Below are 21,863 nucleotides of genomic sequence, written 5' to 3' on the forward strand. Positions count from 1 at the left end.
CTGAAGTGTATCTTTATAACAGGTTTGAAATTGCACTGTGGAGTAAAGATTTTGATCAGTCTGACCCAAGCTGCTTAAATGTGGGTTTTACAATCTCCCATCTGTGGGCCACAAACTTGCACTGGAAGGACAACCCTTTAACGAGGATTGCTGCATTTTTCTAAAGCCGTAACCTTTGAGGAATAATCACACATGTGTATGGCATGCCTAACTATTATTATAAAAGCCTGGTTAAAAAACAAAACAAAAACACTTGAAACAGAAAGCTTGCGATAAAACCATTTTAATTAAATGTATTGTAGACCATGAGGGTAGCCTTAATTGAGTTCCCCGCTGGGCATTAAGAACCAGATGTATTAGGAACTAGCTGGTAGGACCAAGAGGTTTACCTTTGCAAGCCTAATGGAGTAGTAGAGAAACTTTGTAAATAAGCGTACCTGCTTATCACCTGAACACACATTAGCTTTAATTGAAGATCTTCTACTAAGTTAGTCTTATCTTTTGATTTGGGTTGTCTTGGGTGTGATATTGGATGGCAATGCGTGTCTAACACATTTTAACTTTAAGAAAAGAGAATAAGAAGTATTATTTGCACATCTATGTTGTAATGTTACAGTGATGTCCTGGAACAATGGATTTCCACGGCACAGTCACAAAGGTAATATCCACCAGTAATGTTGATGCTGCAAGCCGTCAAGAAATTCTGTGCGTTCACAGCTCTGCACTCTGTCTGACCTTTGAGACTGCCTGGAGGCGAAGGAAATAAGTCTTCTACCAACACTTTAGTGTCACACTTTGCACAACGCATCTAAATGTTGTGCAATCCTGCTTAGCAAATTCTGAGCCAGGCTTACGGAAGCCACTCAATTGCTTCTGCTGTTTACAAAGCTAGAATAACTCCTCTAAGTGTTATTCAGACCCCATAAAAATGCAAGTATATAATGAAAACCTAACGCAATGTACGTATTTTAAATGCCTACATTTAAATATGAATGTGAAAGCAATTGTGCATCAATCCATTTTCATCCACCTACCGTCTGATGACTCCTGTCACAAAAACGCAGTCCAAAGTAATCTGTCTCCGCCAAGTTTACATGACTGAATACGTAGTCCAGGACAACCAACCCCTTCGTTGACTTCTGTGGGAAAGAATTTAAAGAGTTCCTTTAGAAACATACCAAGGCTTTGTTTGCTGTGTGTGGTGCAAATAAACAGCACACTCAGCGTTGTTCAGAAGGGGATTCAGATCTATTAGACTTGCTGTGTCCTCTCTGGATTCACGTTGTATCTCTCCATTCTAAAATGTACAGAATATATCCATAAACATGTTGCTTTGTCAGCACAATGTACATTATGCCAATGGTAAACTTCTTGCTGAACATTTATTATGTATCCAAAACTATTTTTTTCAACTATTTTCAATATTTCATCTATGAAAGGGTTAAATGGTTGAAATACCCAAGAATGGAAATGTGGCTTGTGATGTGCACTGCTGTCCCCAATAAACTTGGAAAATGCTAGCTTAACCCATTTCCATTCATTCTCAAATATCTGACTGACAAAAAAGCATCATTAAATGTAAACTTTGTCCAGATGACAAACGCACAGACCCTCCAAGTCTCAAAATGGTATCTGTATAAAGGGGGTTGTCTGTCTCAACGGATTCTGACACCGAGTGAAGCCTTTTAACTCTACAATTCCAGGTTGTCTGCAGTCCAGGTTTAAAGTGACTGAAAAATATCAGTCCGGATTACTGTGGATCTGCATGAAGCAGGTTCTAGTGAACTTCCATGCGGACTGCACGAAAACATCACAAAAAATGGTATTTGTTGGCTGTCATTCAAAGAATTCAAGGATAGATGGACACAGGGATTATATTGTTGATTGTATTGGGTGGTCCTGACAGGGCAGGCCTGAGATATATTGTCAGGGTAAAGTGGGAAAACTGCACATATAGTATTAAGTACCCATAATAATTTTACTGCTGGTGGCACCTCTTTGTTGCAGACGGATCAATGAAGTCAGGACCGTATAAACAGGCAGTCAATGTGCCTTGTATTATTTTGTAAGTTTTCTTTTCTAAGACCCCATTCACACTTGCAATTTGTCTCAGGGCCGGCTTTTCTCATATGTGAAAGCTCCAAAAAAGAACAGGCAGTCCAGCGCTGGCCTAGATTTAGGCCACTGTTTCGATGTGGCCCAGGGCATACAATCTGGTACTAGGGCCGGCCTTTACATATATATAAAAGCAAAGCAGACTTACGGACGCTTTTTCGTATCACATTATCAATTTGATTATGTAGCTCAGTAGCAGAGATCACAGGAATCAGTTTGATGCGGAATAACAAGGAAAAACACGGATTTTCTATGATAACATGGAAAATTATGTTGGAGATTTTGTTGTTTTACATTTGGGGAGGGGCAAAAAACAAGCAAGGCTTTTTTTTATTTGTTTGATAATAACCAAATCAATACAGGTATAATATATAAACATTAACACAGGCAACTTTGCTTTAAATTTACATAAACATGCCTGTCTAATAAAACTGCTTTCGGTATTCAAGTTCAGTGTTGAATGAGACTTCAGTCAGTACCCAGAGCTTTTTAAAGATGTCTCAAACAATAACAATCACCCCTGAAGATCAGATCAACGAGTTTGGCAAGGACGAATTTCACATCAATCGATGGTCATGTGCTGTTTTGTACTTCATGCAGCAAGGATGTAGATTACACTCATAGGCAGGCCATTGTAGAACACAAGGGAGCACTAAACATAAATTGAATGAAAGGAAACGTAAACAGCAGCAAACTTGGGATTCTTTTCTGTGCTCAACGCCAGCGTCTCACGACAATCAGAGTTGACTTTTTTTTTTTTTTGACAATACAGAACTGTTTGTAATATCTGAAGTAAAAAAAAAAAAAAAAGTTTGTTTTATTTATTAATGGCACTGGTAAGCTGTAACTTGCATAGAATTTGAAAGTGTAACAATTTGTATTTTTGCTGTAATATTTCTGTTATTGTGATTATTATTGTTAATGTTATTCTACTAGTGATAGAGCAGTCGCTTATTATGTATTATGCATTTTGTTTGACGGTGTATTGCTGTATTTAGGTTAGGGCACTTCCTTCAAAGAAGACTTTGTTATAGCCATATGTTCGGTAATCTTCCAAGAGAAGGGGTAATGCTAATGTTCAGTCTTTACTGGTAATGGTTAGAGACTAGAAAATAGTAACGACAATGACAATAACGAGTAAACAATAGAACAGTTTAACAATGTTTGTAAACAAAGATAGTATTCATGCAAGTTAAACAAATACATATAACAAATAAATATGCATGTTTATTGTAAATGCAATGACTGTTAAAATAAGTTTATTTTTGTACAAAATGATTCCAGGTGTATCCGGTTATTGAACATTTAATTATTATCTAATGCCATGGCTTTCCTTAGGAGGGAGCAGTAGTATTAGGTGGTCAGTCGTGTGCTGGACTGGTGAATGTCAGTCCTTGTATATCAACCTGTTAGTCATTAGTCATTATTTGCAATCTGAGTGAAGTATCCATTACAAAAATAAATATTTATACCTGTGAACACTAGCAAGTTGCTGTTATATATTATATTATATATATAATATGATCGGATTCACCTGATATAAATTTATATATTATAATATAATATATAATATACTTCCAGGTTCTACTGTGCTATATTGAAAAAAAAAAAAAATATATATATATATATATATATATATATATATATATATATATAAAATAACATCTGCTACAAATCAAGCATTACTGTGTATTTCAGTAGCTCTTCCATTCTGAGTGCAGGCTATCGTTCCTTTAAAAAAAACCAAAAAACAATTGGCTACATTTTACACGCAAAGGTGAATTAAATTGCAAATCTGAACAGGGTTGCATACCTAAATATGAGGTGGCCCTGAGGCGGCCCCAGGCCAGCACAGTAGTGTGAACAGAGTCTAAGTCAACATTCTCTAGGAATTTAACCCATGACCTAATCTAAAGGCACCCATGCTTATGCCTATCCTACTATTTAATCTGTTTCAGAAAGCTACCCATCAATAAACAAAAAACAGTGAGCAGCAGACTCTTAAACTAAAGTGGACATCCCTCACCTCTTAGTAATTATCCGGGATTTGAAAGAAAAGGTCATTTTTGGTATGCGTATAGTTAAAAGGCTCTTTTCGTTCCAAGTGTATTGTGTGGCACTATGGAAATAGAGCACTTGAGAAGCTAAAATGTTATTCAAGTTTTATTTAATTTTATTCTGAGAGTAAAAGCCAAATGGCACTCACTTCTAGTTGTGCTTGAAAAAACAATAACACAATGAGCTGGTATTTCCTTGTGTGCAAACATTGAGAAAGCCATAAAAAATACAACTTGCACTAGCACAGATCACTGCTGTGTGGCAGAGCAGAGCTCTGCCCTATATAGATTGGCAGGGATGGGGTTAAATTCCCCTACCTGCCTGGGTTTATTGTGTTCAGGTGGCTGGGGTTGATTGGAGTAATTAATGATCAATCAGCACCCAGCCACCTGACATAAAAAGAGGCCTCAGCTTCCCATTAGGGAGAGGAGGGAGCTGAGGAAGCAAGTGGATGGTTGTGCTTGCTATTTTTTTTTTTTTTGTTTGCTGTTTTGTGTTTTTGTGAATCTTCTGGTCCAGTGAAGGCATTGCCCATCCTGGAAACCTTTATTTTGTAAGTTGTGCTTTGTTATATGTGTTTGAATATCTTTGTTTTGGCCCTTGTGCCCTTTTATTTTGTGTTTATTTATAATAAAAGTATTATTTTTTTGAACTGCAGTCTGTCTCTGGGCCTCTATCCACTCGCCAGCCTGTCACAGGCTGTCAGTAGAAATAACAAGAATTCATGAAAAAGTGATGGGCTTCATGGGATCAGAAAGTTGTTTGAGTACTGTATGCTGATCATCATACGCAGATTGCTTTGATTTCCAAATGCTCCATTTAGAATGCTCTGATCCAAGTTGTTTTCTGCAGCTCTGAAGCAGTTTCAGTCAACCATGAACATTTGATATACTTAATATCGTAATAAAAAAAATTCAAAACTGAAAAGTGTTAAGACTTTTATTAAATACTTTGAGATGTTTTTAAAAAAAACAGGTGTCACATAACATGGCACTTTCATCAAAGAGGTTGCAAAGATGGGGATACCTATATATATATAAACACACACACAAATATGTTTGACTGGTGTATGAATACATGTTTAGCTAAATACGTTTTTAAATTGAGAAACTAAATTAGTTTGTGGTAGAAATCCAGTATAATGTGCTCAAATGCCATCAGACTGAAATGGCATTCATTCACTACTATCCACCCCCCTTGGACTTTTCCCCATTTTATTGTGTTACAACATGGAATCAAAATGGGTTTAATTAGGAGATTTTGCCACTGATCAACACAAAAAAAGCCCATAATGTCAAAGTGAAAAAAAAATCTACATTTTTTTTCCAAATTAATTACAAATATAAAACAGAAAATAACTGATTGCATAAGTATTCACCCCCTTTGCTATGACACACTTAAATAAGCTCTGGTACAACCAATTGTATTTAGAAGGCACATAATTAGTTGAATGGAGTCCACCTGTGCACAATTAAGGTGTTAAACGTGATTTCAGGTTAAATACACCTGTCTCTGGGAGGTCCCACAGTTGGTTAGTACATTTCCTAACAAAAACTACATCATGAAGACGAAGGAACATTCAAAGCAAATCAGGAATAAGATTCTTCAAAAGCACCAATCAGGGGTAGGATATAGGAACATTTCCAAGGCATTGAATATCCCCCGGAGCACAGTAGAGTCCGTTATTAAGAAATGGAGAGAATATGGCACAACTGTGAATCTGTCTAGAACAAGCTAGAACTGAGTATCTGGACGAGAAGGGCACTAGTCAGGGAGGCCACCAAGAGGCCTATGGCAACTCTAAAGGAGTTACAGTCTTCCACGGCTGAGCTGGGAGACACTGTGCATACGGCAACAATAGCCCGGGTGCTTCACAAAACTGGCCTTTATGGAGAGTGGCAAAAAGAAAGCCATTATTGAAAAAAACTCGCATCAAAGCTCGGCTAGAGTTTGCCAGAAGGCATGTGGGAGTCTCTGAGACCAAGTGGAAGAAGATTCTATGGTTTGATGAGACCAAAAAATAGAGCTTTTTGGCCTCAACGCTAAGCGCTATGCTTGGAGCAATCCTAACACCAAACATCATCCTGAGAACACCATCCCTACTATGAAGCATGGTGGTGGCAGCATCATGCTATGGGGATGCTTCTCTGTGTCAGGGCCTGGAAAGCTTGTGAAGATAGAGGGCAAAATGGATGCAGCAAAGTACAGAGAAATCCTGGAGGAAAACCTGCTGAAGTCTACAAGAGACCTTGGAATTGGCTTAAGATTCATCTTCCAGCAGGACAATGACCCCAAACATACAGCCAAAGCCACACTGGAGTGGCTTAAAAACAAAAAGGTCAATGTCCTGGAGTGGCCCAGTTAAAGCTCGGACCTCAATCCAATTGAGAATATTTGGAAAGAGTTGAAAATTGCTGTTCATCAAAGGTCCCCATCCAACTTGACGAAGCTTGAGCAATTTTGCAAAGAAGAATGGGCAAAAATTGCAGTGTCCAGATGTGCAAAGCTGGTAGACTTATCCAAATAGACTATATAGGCTATAATTGCTGCCAGAGGTATCTCTACCAAATATTGACTCAAGGGGGTGAATACTTATGCAATCAGTTATTTTCTGTTTTGTATTTGTAATTAATTTAGAATAATTTGTAGATTGTATTTTTCACTTTGACAATATGGACTTGTTTGTGTTGATCAGTGGCAAAACTCCTAATTAAATCCATTTTGATTCCATATTGTAATACAATAAAATGTGGAAAAGTCCAATGGGGGTGAATACTTTTGACAGCCACTGTAACTGTTTACTGTCATCAGACTGTGAATATGCATCTTCTTTCTAGTGAGCATCCTTTTATCAACAAATTTCTCTCGTCTAGTTAGTTCTCTGTTCTTTTGTCTTCCCTGGGGTCCTTGTGCATAGATTCCAGTGTTCTGATTAATGTGGGTTTTAGTGAGACTTGATTAAGACAAACATCACCTACTATTTCAGTAAAACCCAAAATGGGATAATGATTGCATTTCTGTAATTGCTGTGGGTTTGACTCCACAATCAGTTGAAAGGGAAACTTTTAATCTTGGTTCCTTATCTGTTGGTTTAACCCAGCTGTAATGACTATTGATACAGTAATATTTTTTTCACTCCTGTGTTTTCACCTAATATACACATTTATGTAAAGTTCTGAATCTTTTCCTTGTGGCATGCGGTAGTGACCACACAAGCTACTTTTTGAACTCTATAGGGTCCGCTCAATGTTAAATATCCCGCCAGTGACCTGGCCCTTTAACTCTTTTTACTCAGACACTGTGAGAGAGCCCTTTCTGTATTTCCAGTAAGAGAAACCTGGCAACATCAAAAATAATAATAATTATTTATTTTCATACACGCTGTTTATTTTACACACGTTGTTTACATTATCTTTTTTCAGAGTAAAACAAGTTTAAAAGGCAATGCATGGCAAAAGGACATCAATACCACATCTCCAGCCAAGCACCACCCCTTGTTCGCTGTATTTTTCACATACCTCTTTATAGAAGTGCATAAAGATAAAACCTCTCCCGATCACTCGTTTTACACCAAACTCCTCAATAATGCGATCCACATCATTATTTTATTACTAGAACATCTCTATAGGCTCTGCAAACGTCAGTAATATTCTTTGAGCGCTGGATGCGGAAGCTGTCTACTACTGTTTATTATGTACATTTTATTTTCTGTTTATTTTCCTGCCTGGGAAAAATGTGTTCGTGGTTGGCAGGGATAGGGTTAATGTCTGTCCTTGCCAGGGAAATGTATGTGTGTGGCTGTGTTTGCACAGCCACAGGCATAATTATTTATTCTAATTGATTTAAATAATTTATTTAGTGTCACCTGCCTGGAATTAACAGGCTGGTATTTAAACAGAGCAACTTGTTCTAGGCAGTGTCCGAGAGAGAGAGAGAGAGAGAGAGAGAGAGAGAGAGAGAGAGAGAGAGAGAGAGAGAGAGAGAGAGAGAGAGAGAACCTTAAAACAAGTAACATAATTTACTAGATACTGGAAAATAATTTAGTATATGGGGTATTTTATGCAAAACTAAGCATACATTTTAGGTTTAGTTGATTTTAAATCATAAAATTGAAAACAATTGCTAAAAACTTTTTTCACATAATATTGAACCCTGTTTTTTAAACTCAACAGTCTGTTATCTCTGCAAAGTGGAAAGGGTTGCTGAGCAATACTAGAAACACCCACTGATTGATCACAAATAAGGGAATCGGATTACATTTGTCCTTGGGTGTTTAGTGTTCTCTTAAAAAATAAACAATGTAATATCAATACTAGGTATACCAAGGTCATTTGTTGTTTTTTTATATCTGGTATTATTATTATTATTATTATTATTATTATTATTAATAATAATATTAATAATAATAATAATAATAATAATAATAATAATAATAATAATAATAATAATAATAATTCACAAAGCTTTAATTATCTTTTTATGAATATAAAGTTTGATATTTATGAAACTTACATAGACTGTTGTCAAAGAGGCCAACAGCAGTCTAGAACAGTTTTCAGATGATCAAACAATTTTTATTCAGAAGAACAGACTTTAACAGGTTTTTTTTAATAACCCTTGAATAAAAGCTCTGTGAATAGGACCCATAGAATACCAAACTTAAAGGGAAAAATATCAGTAGAGCGAAACCTGGTTGTGATTCCCATTACTCTTTAAAAAATACCTAAGTATCTTCCCCCTTCTGGAAAGGCTTTCAAAAGCAGCACAACAGAGGAAGACCAGTTCCTATTAATTCTTGCCTCCCAGACTTATTGCCCTGTTTTGGCACTGCAAGTGCATTGCCCATTAAAACAGAGAGAAGCATGCATTTTGAAGTCCTTAGGGAAAAGTACTGTTGCAACACAAACAAACCATCTCTCTGCACAGTGATTAGAATGTATGACTGTAACCACAGGCAATCTAATCAGTAATGTGGCATTGAATGTCACATGGAGAATTATACTTTGTCAGTAGATGGAAGAAAGAAGTATTGCAGCTAAAATTGGTGTTATTAAGGTTAGTCCATAAAACAAAGGCCTCCCAGCCTTGCCACACTTAACAGCTTTATGTGTGTATGTGATTAAAAAGAATGTCACACTCAAATGCAAATGTGTGAGATCAACCTTGAGGTCCTGCAGGCACTGGAAAGGAATCAGTGAGGTCTAGAAAGACAATGCTAGACATTGCTAGTCTGTTTCAATGCACTGACAAACTGTACAGAAATATTAGAAGACTAAATATTAGAATATTAGACTTAGATTTGTAATCCACATTAATTGGCTCATCAGGACCCATTGTTTAGGACAGAAAACTGGAACAGAGAACAAAAGCGTGTGGTTTACGAGGCACAAGGTTATAAGAATATAAGCAATAAAAACTGATTATTTTTACTACACAGTACTGGCAATGAAACTTGACTGAGAGAATCATACAATGCAGCAGTGTACCAAACAGAAGAAACAAACACCACATGATCTCAAAATGGTCTAGGTAAAGGTACTGTAGCACATTTATTGCTTTGTCAGCAATTCCTTCTGCATGATAAAATCATAAAAAAAAACACAGTTGAGTACCACGCATGAAGCAAAGGGCCTTATTCACAAAACAGTACAGAAATATGACGTTGCCGTCTGAAACGGTTTCTGAAATATGAAAAATTGAAGATGGAATTCCTCAAATATCCCCAACAAGGATGTTTATTAATGAGAACCCCTGTAAGTTTAGAAAGTTAGCACCACCAGTTATGCATCTCATCAGGTTTGCATTGCGACTCAGTCAAGTTTGTTGGCTGGCAGAAGTCATTCTTTTAAATTTAAAAAGCATATATGAAAGCTACATCAACAAAGTTTTTTTCTAAAGACTAACCATCATATCATATCATATATGAGTCTACTGGGAGTATAATTGAACCTGTAACCAATAACGCTTCTTTATTTTTAGTGATTCAGTGGCAAAAAAAAAGATGAAATGGAATGCTATTTGAAAGTAGAATGATGTACTTTAGAATTGTGTAGGCCTGTATTTATAGAATTCTGCGGAGGCGGTTCTACAACAGCAATGGAATTGTTAACATTTGACTCTGACTGCACTGAGTAATTCTATTGCCTTCTGCAGAAGCAGCTTGCATTAGTGGCATACTGTCCTCAAAGGCCATAAGATGCTCATCTGGTAACACTGTGTGGGTTCCTTTCTGCTGCAGGCTCAGTCTTTTGGAAAAGACATAAAACCAAAGTCTTGGATACACATGAGACATCTTTATTGCTTTAGTGAAGAAGATATCCTATTCAAATATTTTTTGGTATAGGAATATTGTTACAAGAAATGCATTTGGTAAACCATTCAATGTCTTGACTTGCTTTAAGTTTACTGAGGGCTTGTTTTCTAACAAGGCTGATATTTACTTTACAATGTTTCTTTTTTTTTGACCAATTATTTTAGACCTGATTTTCTCACTAATTTAGAATGGCCAATTATGTTTTCTCACTGCAGCGATTTCCCAAAAACCTCAATGGCCAGGTGCCTAGAGAGCTCAAGAGGATGCCCACTGAACCTTTAGTTCTCCAGAGCTCACAAGGCACCTGGCCGGTAAGGTTTGTTGCAGCATGATGAAGAGAAAGTCCCTGCTGGTTTTGCCTCCCTAAGACGTGGGAGCGCCAGAGCCAATGCAGGATGTGAACCTGCACTGCGCTAACTGTTTGACTCCTCCTGCACACCACGTGGCTGTACTTTTACCAGATGAGCCACTCTTGGTCACCTATTTCCATTACATTTTTGAAGAGGTTTAATGAGACGTGTACAACTTGGATAAAATGTCACTTAAAATGAAGTACAGAGGCGGCATAATGCATTTGTTTTATATGCAACTAATCAAGTTTGTCTTTTCTAGTTTTCTCACCTTTACTTAAGTACTTGTCTTGAGGTTTGAGGTGTCATTATACAGCAGCATGTGTGCAGAGGATTGGGGGTGTCAAAAAATGTAAAGTATGTTTAGTGGTAATGTTTCCATATTTTGACATGCTTCCCTATTGAATCTTATCATTATGCAAGCCTAAAAAGGATTTACTACTTATGCCACTCCTCATTAGAAAGTGTTCCTTCCATCTCGTTTCTATAATTGCATTCCAAACAGTTTTGTAAAGACTTGCATAACGTGGGAGCTGTTACCGCAAACGCAGAGAAACTTGGCTGAAAAAACAAAACGAATGACGTGTAACCCTTTTCAAGAACATACTGGAATGGAAAAATTTAATAAATTTAACTTGCTACCAAGCAACCAAAAGTGCTTCCATATTTTATTTCATAACTATTTTATTAATGTTATTTTAATTAGGCTTTTGATGTCACAATATTTCCCATAACCTCCTATATCTGGTACTGTTATCAATAAGCAGAGCTCTCACCTGTGTTGGGATTGCCTGGGAACTGAACACACACTGTGCAGTACATGATACAGCCACAACTCCTGGGGCACCACTTAGGGGTTGAATGTCCTTCACACCAAAGGTGCCCCCCGCCCCTGTATCCCATTCCTCAAAATGTTTACGATTGGCTTTATTGTTGCTTTGAGGTGAGATCCAAGGAACATCTGCCAGGTGGGTGGAGGAACCAAAACTGTTGTGACTCATAAGTTGTATGCCAAGGTACAACCACGTTAGCTACAGGCACTTATGAAAAAGCTGCGTAACCTGCTAATCAATCTATAAAAACAGTGACAGCGATGTTGCCTGGTTTGTGTTACTAAAATAGGCTAATTTCTATCAATGTAAAACCTATAAAATACTGCTGAATAATGTTACGTTAACATATTGAATTACATTCTGCTCTGACATAAATACTGTACTACTATTATGGCTTCCGGCAGACTTTTGTGATATCATTTTGCAGTTTCTTTGATAAGTGATGTTAAATAAAATATCTAAGTTATGTTCATATATATATATATATATATATATATATATATATATATATATATATATATATATATAAATTAGGGACAATCCTAAAATTCTTTGTCCATAGCTGTACACTGATGCAAGAAGGTCACTTTTGTCAACTACGGTGCCTTTATTATCCATGCACATTCAGTTTGATGCTTCACTACCCCCTGCTGTTCCCACTCCAGATCTTTCTTCATCCCTATGATAGATAATTGCTGTGACAGCACAGTCCCCTGATCAGCAGGCAATACAGGACAGTCATTATTTTCATTTTAACTCCCTTCATTAGCTGTCACCCACAACCAGGGGTTAATTTGTGCCGGATCGCACCAGATGCCAAATCCAGTACCTTTAATATATATATATATATATATATATATATATATATATATATGATATATATATATATATACACACGTATATACAGACACACACACACACACCCGGACTCGGCCGAGTCAACACCCCAATTTTCACCATTAATTTCCGTTTTTTTAATAAGCAACGCGCAAATAATGCCTGAGGGGAAATATTGCATATGAATAGATGAGGTTCAGATGATACAGACTACGTAGTCTGATTGATTATGCATTCCTGTTGTTACACTACAATCCATATTATTACCATTATTTTTTTAGACACTGCAAGAGCTTGTAATTCAGGCATTTTTTTGTATTGAACATTTTAATGCTATAGTGCTACTTTGAATGTTAGTTAATTTATTATTTCATGTTGTGTTTTCACACTGGACACTCCAATTGCTTACTTACAGAGATTATGTAAAGCCATTTATTTTAGTGGAATGAAAATTTCACGTGTTTATATATTTTCTAAATGCAGTGACTTTTATTCTAGCATTTTTCACCTACAAATTTGGTTTTTCAGCTTAATGTTTGTTTTGTGAAAATATCTAAAATGACAAAACAGTCGACAGAAACTCTGAATTGTATTTCACTAATCATAATATATGTTATATACTACTTGATTCTGTAGCATTACTGTGTGCTGTGCTCTACCTTTGAAGGTACCTTTTTAGGCATGCCTAATTTTAAACGTAATCTGTCTAATGTTAATCTAATGTTAATAATGGCTGTAATTTCGCCCCTGCCTGAGTCAACGCCCCCCTCCCGTCTATATATATATATATATATATATATATATATATATACATATACATATCTCGAGGTGTCAGGGTCCAATAAAAATCCGCTATATAACACTGTGTAACAAATTATTTTTTTTGGTTCCTGGGTAGTAAGTGTTATTTCCTAATTGCTTATGCCTCAAAAGTATCGAAAATGGCTATTATTCCCCACAGACTTTGCTTTTGTAACCAGGACAGTGATATTTTGAAATTTACCTATTTTCCAGAACATTCCAGATAGATTCAGTGCTGAGTAAACTTGGAGTAACTTCTAGAACCTTTTACTTAGAAAAGCCACTATCTCCAGAAATAAGCATCTTAAAGAATCAAAATGTTTTCAGAATGAGTCCTTGCAGATTTGTTTATTTTATCTCTTTAATGACTATTGCGTCCTCGAAGCATACAGCCATCAACATGGTTCCTTTTAAAAACAAATATTGGAATATACTTTACTTAAAAAGCAATGTAATATTGCCCTATGCCCTGAAAAATATAGTCCAACATATCTGAAATGTATCAGAAAGGCACTTAAAATATATTATGAAATACACTCTTCTTCACAATGGCAGTTGTTTGATTGAATGAAATATCGGTACAATATTTTACAACATAATGTGAAATCTGTTTATTCAAATTGTCCATCATGTATTGCATTATCATTTTATTTCCAATATCATACATGAGGTATATTGAAAATATAATGGGAATCATAAATATTAAAACACAGTGATATAGTCTACACCATATAATAAAGTACAGTTCAGGTTATTTGTTGCAGGGAATGTCTCTCACATATTACATATTAAAATGGGAGATTTTTTTTCTATGGTGTAAAAATTGCAAGTGTAGAAAAAAAAGGACAATATACTGTAGAAAATAAGTAAAAAAAAAACATGTTCATGGTGTCTCAACTAATTTAGGGACCTTTTTCAAAATGCCTTATTTTGGGCGAGTTACATCAGACTAACTAATATACAATTCAATGTGACAGCACCTCTCTATTCCCTCAGGCTTGGCATAAATTACAGTGATAATGTTAAAATTGCAGCTTTGTGACATCAGGCAAGGTGGATGCAACCCAGCATTAAGAGGTACTCAAGCTACAGCCACAGCTATTAAATGACTGAAAGGAAGCCAACAATAAAGGTGTGCCCGATCGTCAAACTGGCTTTTGTTTTGAAATCTTCAATACTAACCCCCACACAGTACAACAGACTCCTGTATTATTCAGAAATCTGGCAAGTGGGTCAGACCCATATCATTTCTCATGAAGAAGTGTTTACCAGGAGTGTAAATTCAGTGTATATAGCTATGTCTATGATATACTGAAACAACTGGAAAACCAGAGGTACGTTCGGCCTATTTTACCAGGTTCACAGGGGTTGTTCTACACTGTTCTTTCAAAGCCTTCTGATGCCTGAGTCATGAACTTGTTACACCATGTTCCAATATACTCCAACAAAGAAGTGTAATATCAAAGTACAAATTCAATAACTGTGGAAAACTGGTTTCAGTCATGCAAGAACTATCATACGATCATACGAGACCTGGTAACTGGATTCAGAATCATTAAAACAATACAACTATTAAACATGATCAACACTGGATTTGTAAGCACTGCATTGTTCCTGAATTCATGGCAGTAATTCAGATTCTAAAATAAATCCTACAGAGTTTAACCAAGCATTAAATGCAGTACCCAGCTACCGTACTGCATCTAATAAAAACTGTCCACCCCTTTCCCTTGAAAAAAAGTTTTTTGCCTTAATCTTACAATACAGTGCACCTCCTATATGTACAGAACAATTAGACATAGGTACAGAATGCCATTTTAACTGTAGTTTCTGAATTTGGAGCATCATGTGTTCAACACATTAAGTATTTATTTCACAATTCAGCTGCAGCAGAATCGAATGTATCAGCTGACATTTACCTGAGGCAATTAATGACCTTTTTGCTGACCTTTTGGGTTCCTGGCAATAACCAGAGTCTAATTCTCATTTGTAACAGAAATAAAACTTAAATGACGTAGAGCAATCTCCCTCATGGGAAATCTGAGTAGGGCCACTTTACTGAAAGTCAACGTGGGCCCAAGGGCAACACAATAATCAACCCTATTCACAAACATTTAAATTGACAGCTTTCCCCACTTTCTTATTACAAAAGTAATTGAATATGACTCAAATCATTAACTACTTCAGCAGTCACAAATGAGTCACATGTGTCTGCTGGTTTAGAGGTTGCTGCTAGCAAACTTTTTTTTTTAAACTAGATATACAGTAGCAGCAATGTTGTGTATGTGAATATCGTGCTTGTCTGTTCTTAAGTGTTATTAAATATTTGAATTAAATACCCATACAGTGTTTCAGCTGCAGAATCGTAAAAATTAACAAGTTATGAGCACTTGCTTCTTCAACTGCCAGACCCACAGTTTATGCGGCATATTGAAATCAATACAATATAGCCGACAATATAGTCTGGACTTTGTAATAAAATCAATGTCATTGTATGACAGGGTCTTCCACGGGTCACATGCGTGTGGGTCGCCGCTGTTCAAGCATACAGAGAGACTGAGGTTGGTGTTGAAACGCCGGCACAGGCGCGCAGGATTTATTAACAACACAAGAAAGTGAAAGTAAAATAAAGGCGGTCATGTGACGTTACCAGCGATGGTAACGCACAGAGGACAAATACAGTAAACCGTACAAAAAGTGCAAAATAAAACACAATACCCCAAACTATAACTCAAAAGGTGCCGTGAAAACGGCAGGCCTTGCAGCAGCCCCGATCACAGCGATCGCCATGCTTTTATCTTGACGCTCTGTTGAGACACGCCCACCTGCCTGCTGGAACAGCTGATTGCTTTCAGCTGCTGCTCCACGCAGACCGGTAATCGTCCCCAGCGGAGCGCCACAGCAGCTAAACAATTAAATCAATTGTAAACAATTAACACAAAAACATACAATAAACTACATATTTCACTGTGCAAGGCTTACGCTTTGCCACATATCCTCCCGCTCAGAATGGAACCCATAGGGGTCCATTCGACAAAACAAAAAAACACAAGGGTCGGTGGGAGGGAACATTAGAGCCAGGCGCAACCTCCATACCATCATACCAGACACCTGGCTCCAACGTTAGCATCGCTAAACAATAAACATGCACACACATACAACCACTATCCACATACCAATAATTAACAACAATACACCCACAATTATTACCCCCTAAACCCAGTGTCCCTTCACGGGGCTCCTCTCCAGAGGATTGACCCGCCTCCTTCTGTGACGATCCCCCACAAACGACAGGTCCTCCTTCGCTGACGCTCGGCAGGCAGTTCCTCCCGCTGGCGTCCGGGCAGGCATTCTCTCCTCCTCCCTCGCCAGCTTCCAGGACCGGAACTCCTCCTTCTGCAGCTCTCGGGAACGGACCCTCCTCGGCCTCTCTGGCGTTCGGGCAGGATGTCTCGGCTCCTTCACAGTGCCTTTAAGGACAGCGGCTCCATCCCTCTCCTTCAGCAGCCCCTCAGGGTTACCTGCGGTCTGCCCTTGTCCCCCCCAAAAAATTTCAGGGGTTTGCTCCTCCTGTCTCTCTGTAGCCATCTAGCCTTGCTTCGGCAGGATGCAGCGGAATCCACTTCCGACACCATATGTGACAGGGTCTTCCTCGGGTCACGCGTGTGGGTCGCCGCTGTTCAAGCATACAGAGAGACTGAGGTTGGTGTTGAAACGCCGGCACAGGCGCGCAGGATTTATTAACAACAAAAAGAAAGTGAAAGTAAAATAAAGGCGGTCATGTGACGTTACCAGCGATGGTAACGCACAGAGGACAAATACAGTAAACCGTACAAAAAGTGCAAAATAAAACACAATACCCCAAACTATAACTCAAAAGGTGCCGTGAAAACGGCAGGCCTTGCAGCAGCCCCGATCACAGCGATCGCCATGCTTTTATCTTGACGCTCTGTTGAGACACGCCCACCTGCCTGCTGGAACAGCTGATTGCTTTCAGCTGCTGCTCCACGCAGACCGGTAATCGTCCCCAGCGGAGCGCCACAGCAGCTAAACAATTAAATCAATTGTAACAATTAACACAAAAACATACAATAAACTACATATTTCACTGTGCAAGGCTTACGCTTTGCCACACATTGTGAAAGAATGTATTATATACACCTGTAGAGTGCTGAAACACTAATGAAAGTCATTCTACACATCATATGTATATTATTATTATTATTATTATTATTATTATTATTATTATTATTAGCAGTTGTCACAAAATATACCCATTTAATCACAATATAATGTGATATAGCTATGCTATTTTTTTTTCTTGTCTGCCGGTCTTATGTAATAAGAATAAGGACGGATGGATTTGTCCGACTGCATATAAATACACAACCCTATAATAATAATAATAATCATAATAATACAAATGCAAACAATAACCATAAATAAATACATAAATAAATAAATACATAAAAACAAGGGGTGGGCACTTTGCCACATATGCCTAAAGTGGTTATGAGCTTCCGCTAAGTCTATCATGAAAATTATATTACAAAAAGAAAAGCACTCACTAACTTACTATTTTAAAATGTTAATACAGTAATCTGTATTGGCTCAAGCATGTTAACAGGCTTTGAACAATCCAAGCACGAGCTCTAAATCGAACAGCTTTTTACATCACGACTGATACATGCTATATATAAATTGTTATAATTATTTTAATCCAAAAAGATGAGTTTAGATCCAGTATAATTATTTCCTCCAAAAAACACTATCATACTGTTGAATGAGCATCATCTTGCAGCTAGTTATCAGAAGCTCTTAAAAAATGAGATGCACAAAAGGATGCTGCCACATCAGTGTCACATGCACAAGAGTTACACCTAACGTGTTAGATTTAATGGTCAGGGCTACCCAACCATTACAGATTAAACCCATTATCCAGGTAGGGTTACACTGCATCTCCAGGAAATGTAATACTTGCAGTTCATCTGTTTATTTTATCCAGTGCATGTGTCACACAAAAGGCACTTCACGGAACAATAAGAAGGGCTGTGTGGAGTAAGAACATCACAAATTAAAAATAGGAGATGTAACTTTGGAATTTCCCCTCGGCTCCCAGAGAGCCGCCCACATGGTGGCTGGGAAGCAACCGTTATTTCCCCCAAGGGGAACTAGAGTGGGAGAGAACGAGAAAACGAAAGAGCTAGGATAGCTCGCAGAGAACCTTCCTGGCGGAGGATGAGGCCAGGAAGGTTAAGGTTGGTAAGTGAGCTTCACTTGCTCCCACAACTGCACCACCAATGCAAAGGAAAGCTGGAATTTAAATGCACTTATATATATATATATATATATATATATATATATATATTATTATATATATATATATATATATATATATATATATATATATATATATTTTTTTTTTTTTTTTTTTTCATTTCTCTACACATCCTACCCCACAACTTCCAAGTGAAAAAAATATTCTAGAAATTTGAAGAAAATTAATTAAAAATAAAAACTGAAATAGCTTGGTTGGATAAGTGTACACCCCTTTGTAATAGCAATCCTAAATTAACTCAGGTGTAACAAATCGCTTCAAAATCGCACACCAATTTAAGTGGCCTCCACCTGTGTTAAATTGTAGTGATTCACATGATTGCAGGATAAATTCAGCAGTTCCTGCTGGGTAGTGCATTTCAAAGCAAGGACACAACCATGAGCACCAAGGTGCTTTCAAAAGAACTCCGGGACAAAGTTGTTGAAAGGCACATGGGCATGGGATAGGCATAAGAAAAATATTAAAGGCCTTGAATATCCCTTAGAGCACGGTCAAAATGATTATTAAGAAGTCGAAGGTGTAAGGCACCACCAAGACCCTGCCTAGATCAGGCCGTCCCTCCAAACTGGATGACCGAGCAAGAAGGAGACTGATCTGAGAGGCTACCAACAGGCCAATGGCAACTTTGCAAGAGCTACAGGCTTTTATGGCCAAGACTGGTCAAAGTGTGCATGTGACAACAATATCCAAGCACTCCACAAATCTGGCCTGTAAGGTAGGGTGGTAAGAAGGAAGCCATTACTCAAGAAAGCCTACCTTGAATCCTGTTTGAAGTATGCAAAAAAACACCCAGGAGATTCTGTAGTCATGTGGCAAAAAGTTTTGTAGTCTGACGAAACTAAAATGGAACTTTTTGGCCTAAATGCAAAGCGTTATGTTTGGCCCAAACCCAACACAGCACATCACCCAAAGAACACCATCCCTACTGTGAAGCATGGTGATGGCAGCATCGTGTTATGGGGATGTTTCTCATCGGCAGGGACTGGGGCACTTGTCAGGATAGAAGGGAAAATGAATGGAGCAAAGTACAGAGAAATTTGAGGAAAAGCTGCTGCCCTCTGCAAGAAAGCTGAAACTGGGATGGAAGTTCACCTTTCAGCATGACAACAACCCAAAGCACACAGCCAAAGTTACACTGGAGTGACCAAGGAACAAAAAGGTAAATGTCCTTGAGTGGCCCAGTCAGAGCCGCGACCTAAATCCAATCAAAAATTTGTGGCATGACTTGAAGAGTGCTGTCCATCAACGCTCCCCAAGGAATTTGAAGGAGTTTAAACAGTTTTGTAAAGAAGAATGGTCAAATATTGCCAAATCTAAGTGTGCAAAGTTGGTAGAGACCTATCCCAACATGATCTTTCAGTTTTGTATTTTTAATATATATATTTTTTTCTCAATAAAAACTTTTTTCCCCTTGTATGGTGTGTAGATAAGTGGAAAATCCTCATTTAAATGCATGAAACTCTGAGGCACTGACACAACAAAATGTGAAAAAAGTTCAAGGGGCTGTAGACTTTCTATAGGCACTGTAGCAGAGGGTTGAGCGGATGTAAGATTCTACTGCAGTGCCCCATTTTTTTGATTAAATACTGATTGACATTAACGTTAGCTGCTGAGGTTGCTGAAATCCTGGTTGAAAGGTGAAGATCTGATTTTGCTTGCAGAAGGTTGTCAAGATAGACCAGCCTGTTGCGTAGGAGGAGCGGGTGGATGGAGTGAGGGCGACGGCCATATATTCTCGAGCTGAAGCGAGGAGATTGCAAAGGCGTGGATGAATATCAGGTAAGGGGAAAAGATGAGATGGGGGAGCCAGGCATCTGAACTGTGAGTCCTGTAAATGAGAAAGAGATAAGATGTTTTTTTTTTTAATTTGTACTGATTTATTTGCCAGTAGGGGCCCCGAAGATAGACTGCGATGACAATAGGAAATAGCTGGAGGAGGGCTGTGGGTTTAAGCTGTGGAGGGGGAGATTTCGATTTATAGAGGACAAGTGCTGGAGAACCGTTGATTAAGAAAAAGACCGGCGAAACTGAAGGAGGAAGTGTCAGTATGTACTAAGAGGGCATGGGGGGCAGAAATTGACTTGTCGTTAAACAGAGAAAGGTGCTGCAGGAGGGAGGACCACGTTGTGATGTCTTTCAGAGCCTCTGAAGATATATTAGTTTGAGCGTTGAGATTTTTACTGTAGTAGACAGAACAAGGAAGCAAGATATGACGGTCCTGCCTCGAGGAATAAAGTGATCTGGAAGGATTGAGTGAGTTCCAGTTTGGGGGGGGGGGCGGTGTGGTGGTAGGAGCAATAAGGATGGTTGATTGTCATTCAGAGGAAAGCGGGAAGATGGAAAGGGAAGGGGCATCACTGCAATAACTGCACATACGAAGGAAATGGCACTGTTTGTTTGCTGGGCAGAATGAAGAATTAAAGTTATTACACAACTGTTTGCCAACGGAGAATTTAATGGGTCTTCCATGGATATCTTTGAGAACTGAAGAAATGATGAGTGGATAGGGTTAACGGCGGAAAGGTGGTTCCTGAAGTGGGGAGGAGTGTTCAGAAGGGGAGAGGAGTTAATGAAACTGATAAGGAGGCAGCTTTGGGGCAGAGGGATGTAGAGTGAGTGGTGGAAGCGCATACACCACAAGCGTTTGCTTGGAGGCCGCTGAAGAACATGTTGAACAGGTCAGGATCAGGTTGAGACCAGCCAATAAAGGTGTTATCCAATGCTACATGGGATGCTGCTTTGGCTGAAATCTTTGTGATAAGTCATAAAATATAGCATATCTGCTATATATATAGCTGCCATATCTAACAGAGACGTCGACAATGTTAAACAAATAAGAGTCTAGTTCCTGCTGTCAGAGAGGATAAACTTCATTATAGTACCCAGGCGGCTGCACTTACACCAGGTGTGAACAGGATAGCTTTAGGGTGATGTCAGACCAGGAAGTGCAGAGACACAGTACTGAGAGTAAATGCGCTGTCATTACAGATTTATTAAATAAAATGTTTAAAAACACAAAACAAAACACTAAAAACAAAAGGCACGATGGCCAAAATGGACAGACAAACAAAACACATCGAGCATTAAACAAACAAGTATCATGCTGAGATATTTCAGCAAGAGTAGCAGTTATCTTTTGTGTCGTTTTCTCTCCTCTCTCTCCCGTACCTCCTCACTGTACACCTAACCCTGTGTGTGTGAAACTCTCACTCTTTTAT

At 38.2% G+C, this 21,863-nt stretch overlaps 1 protein-coding gene across 4 annotated transcripts in view; it reads right to left on the bottom strand.

The window, feature by feature from the left end:
* The window catches only part of LOC121301900 (band 4.1-like protein 4A), a 90,785-nt gene that overhangs the window by 46,480 nt on the left and 22,442 nt on the right, over positions 1–21,863 (bottom strand). For 3 of the 4 annotated variants that reach the window (XM_041231621.1, XM_041231630.1, XM_041231614.1), the window contains exon 3: positions 1,035–1,139. The exons of the other annotated variant lie outside the window; for it this stretch is intronic. In XM_041231621.1, coding sequence (XP_041087555.1) covers positions 1,035–1,139 — 105 coding nt within the window. The remainder of the gene's footprint in view (positions 1–1,034; positions 1,140–21,863) is intronic. 4 annotated transcript variants of the gene reach the window in all.

Source organism: Polyodon spathula, chromosome 2 (genome assembly GCF_017654505.1).
Source record: "Polyodon spathula isolate WHYD16114869_AA chromosome 2, ASM1765450v1, whole genome shotgun sequence".
Taxonomy (NCBI): Eukaryota; Metazoa; Chordata; class Actinopteri; order Acipenseriformes; family Polyodontidae; genus Polyodon; species Polyodon spathula.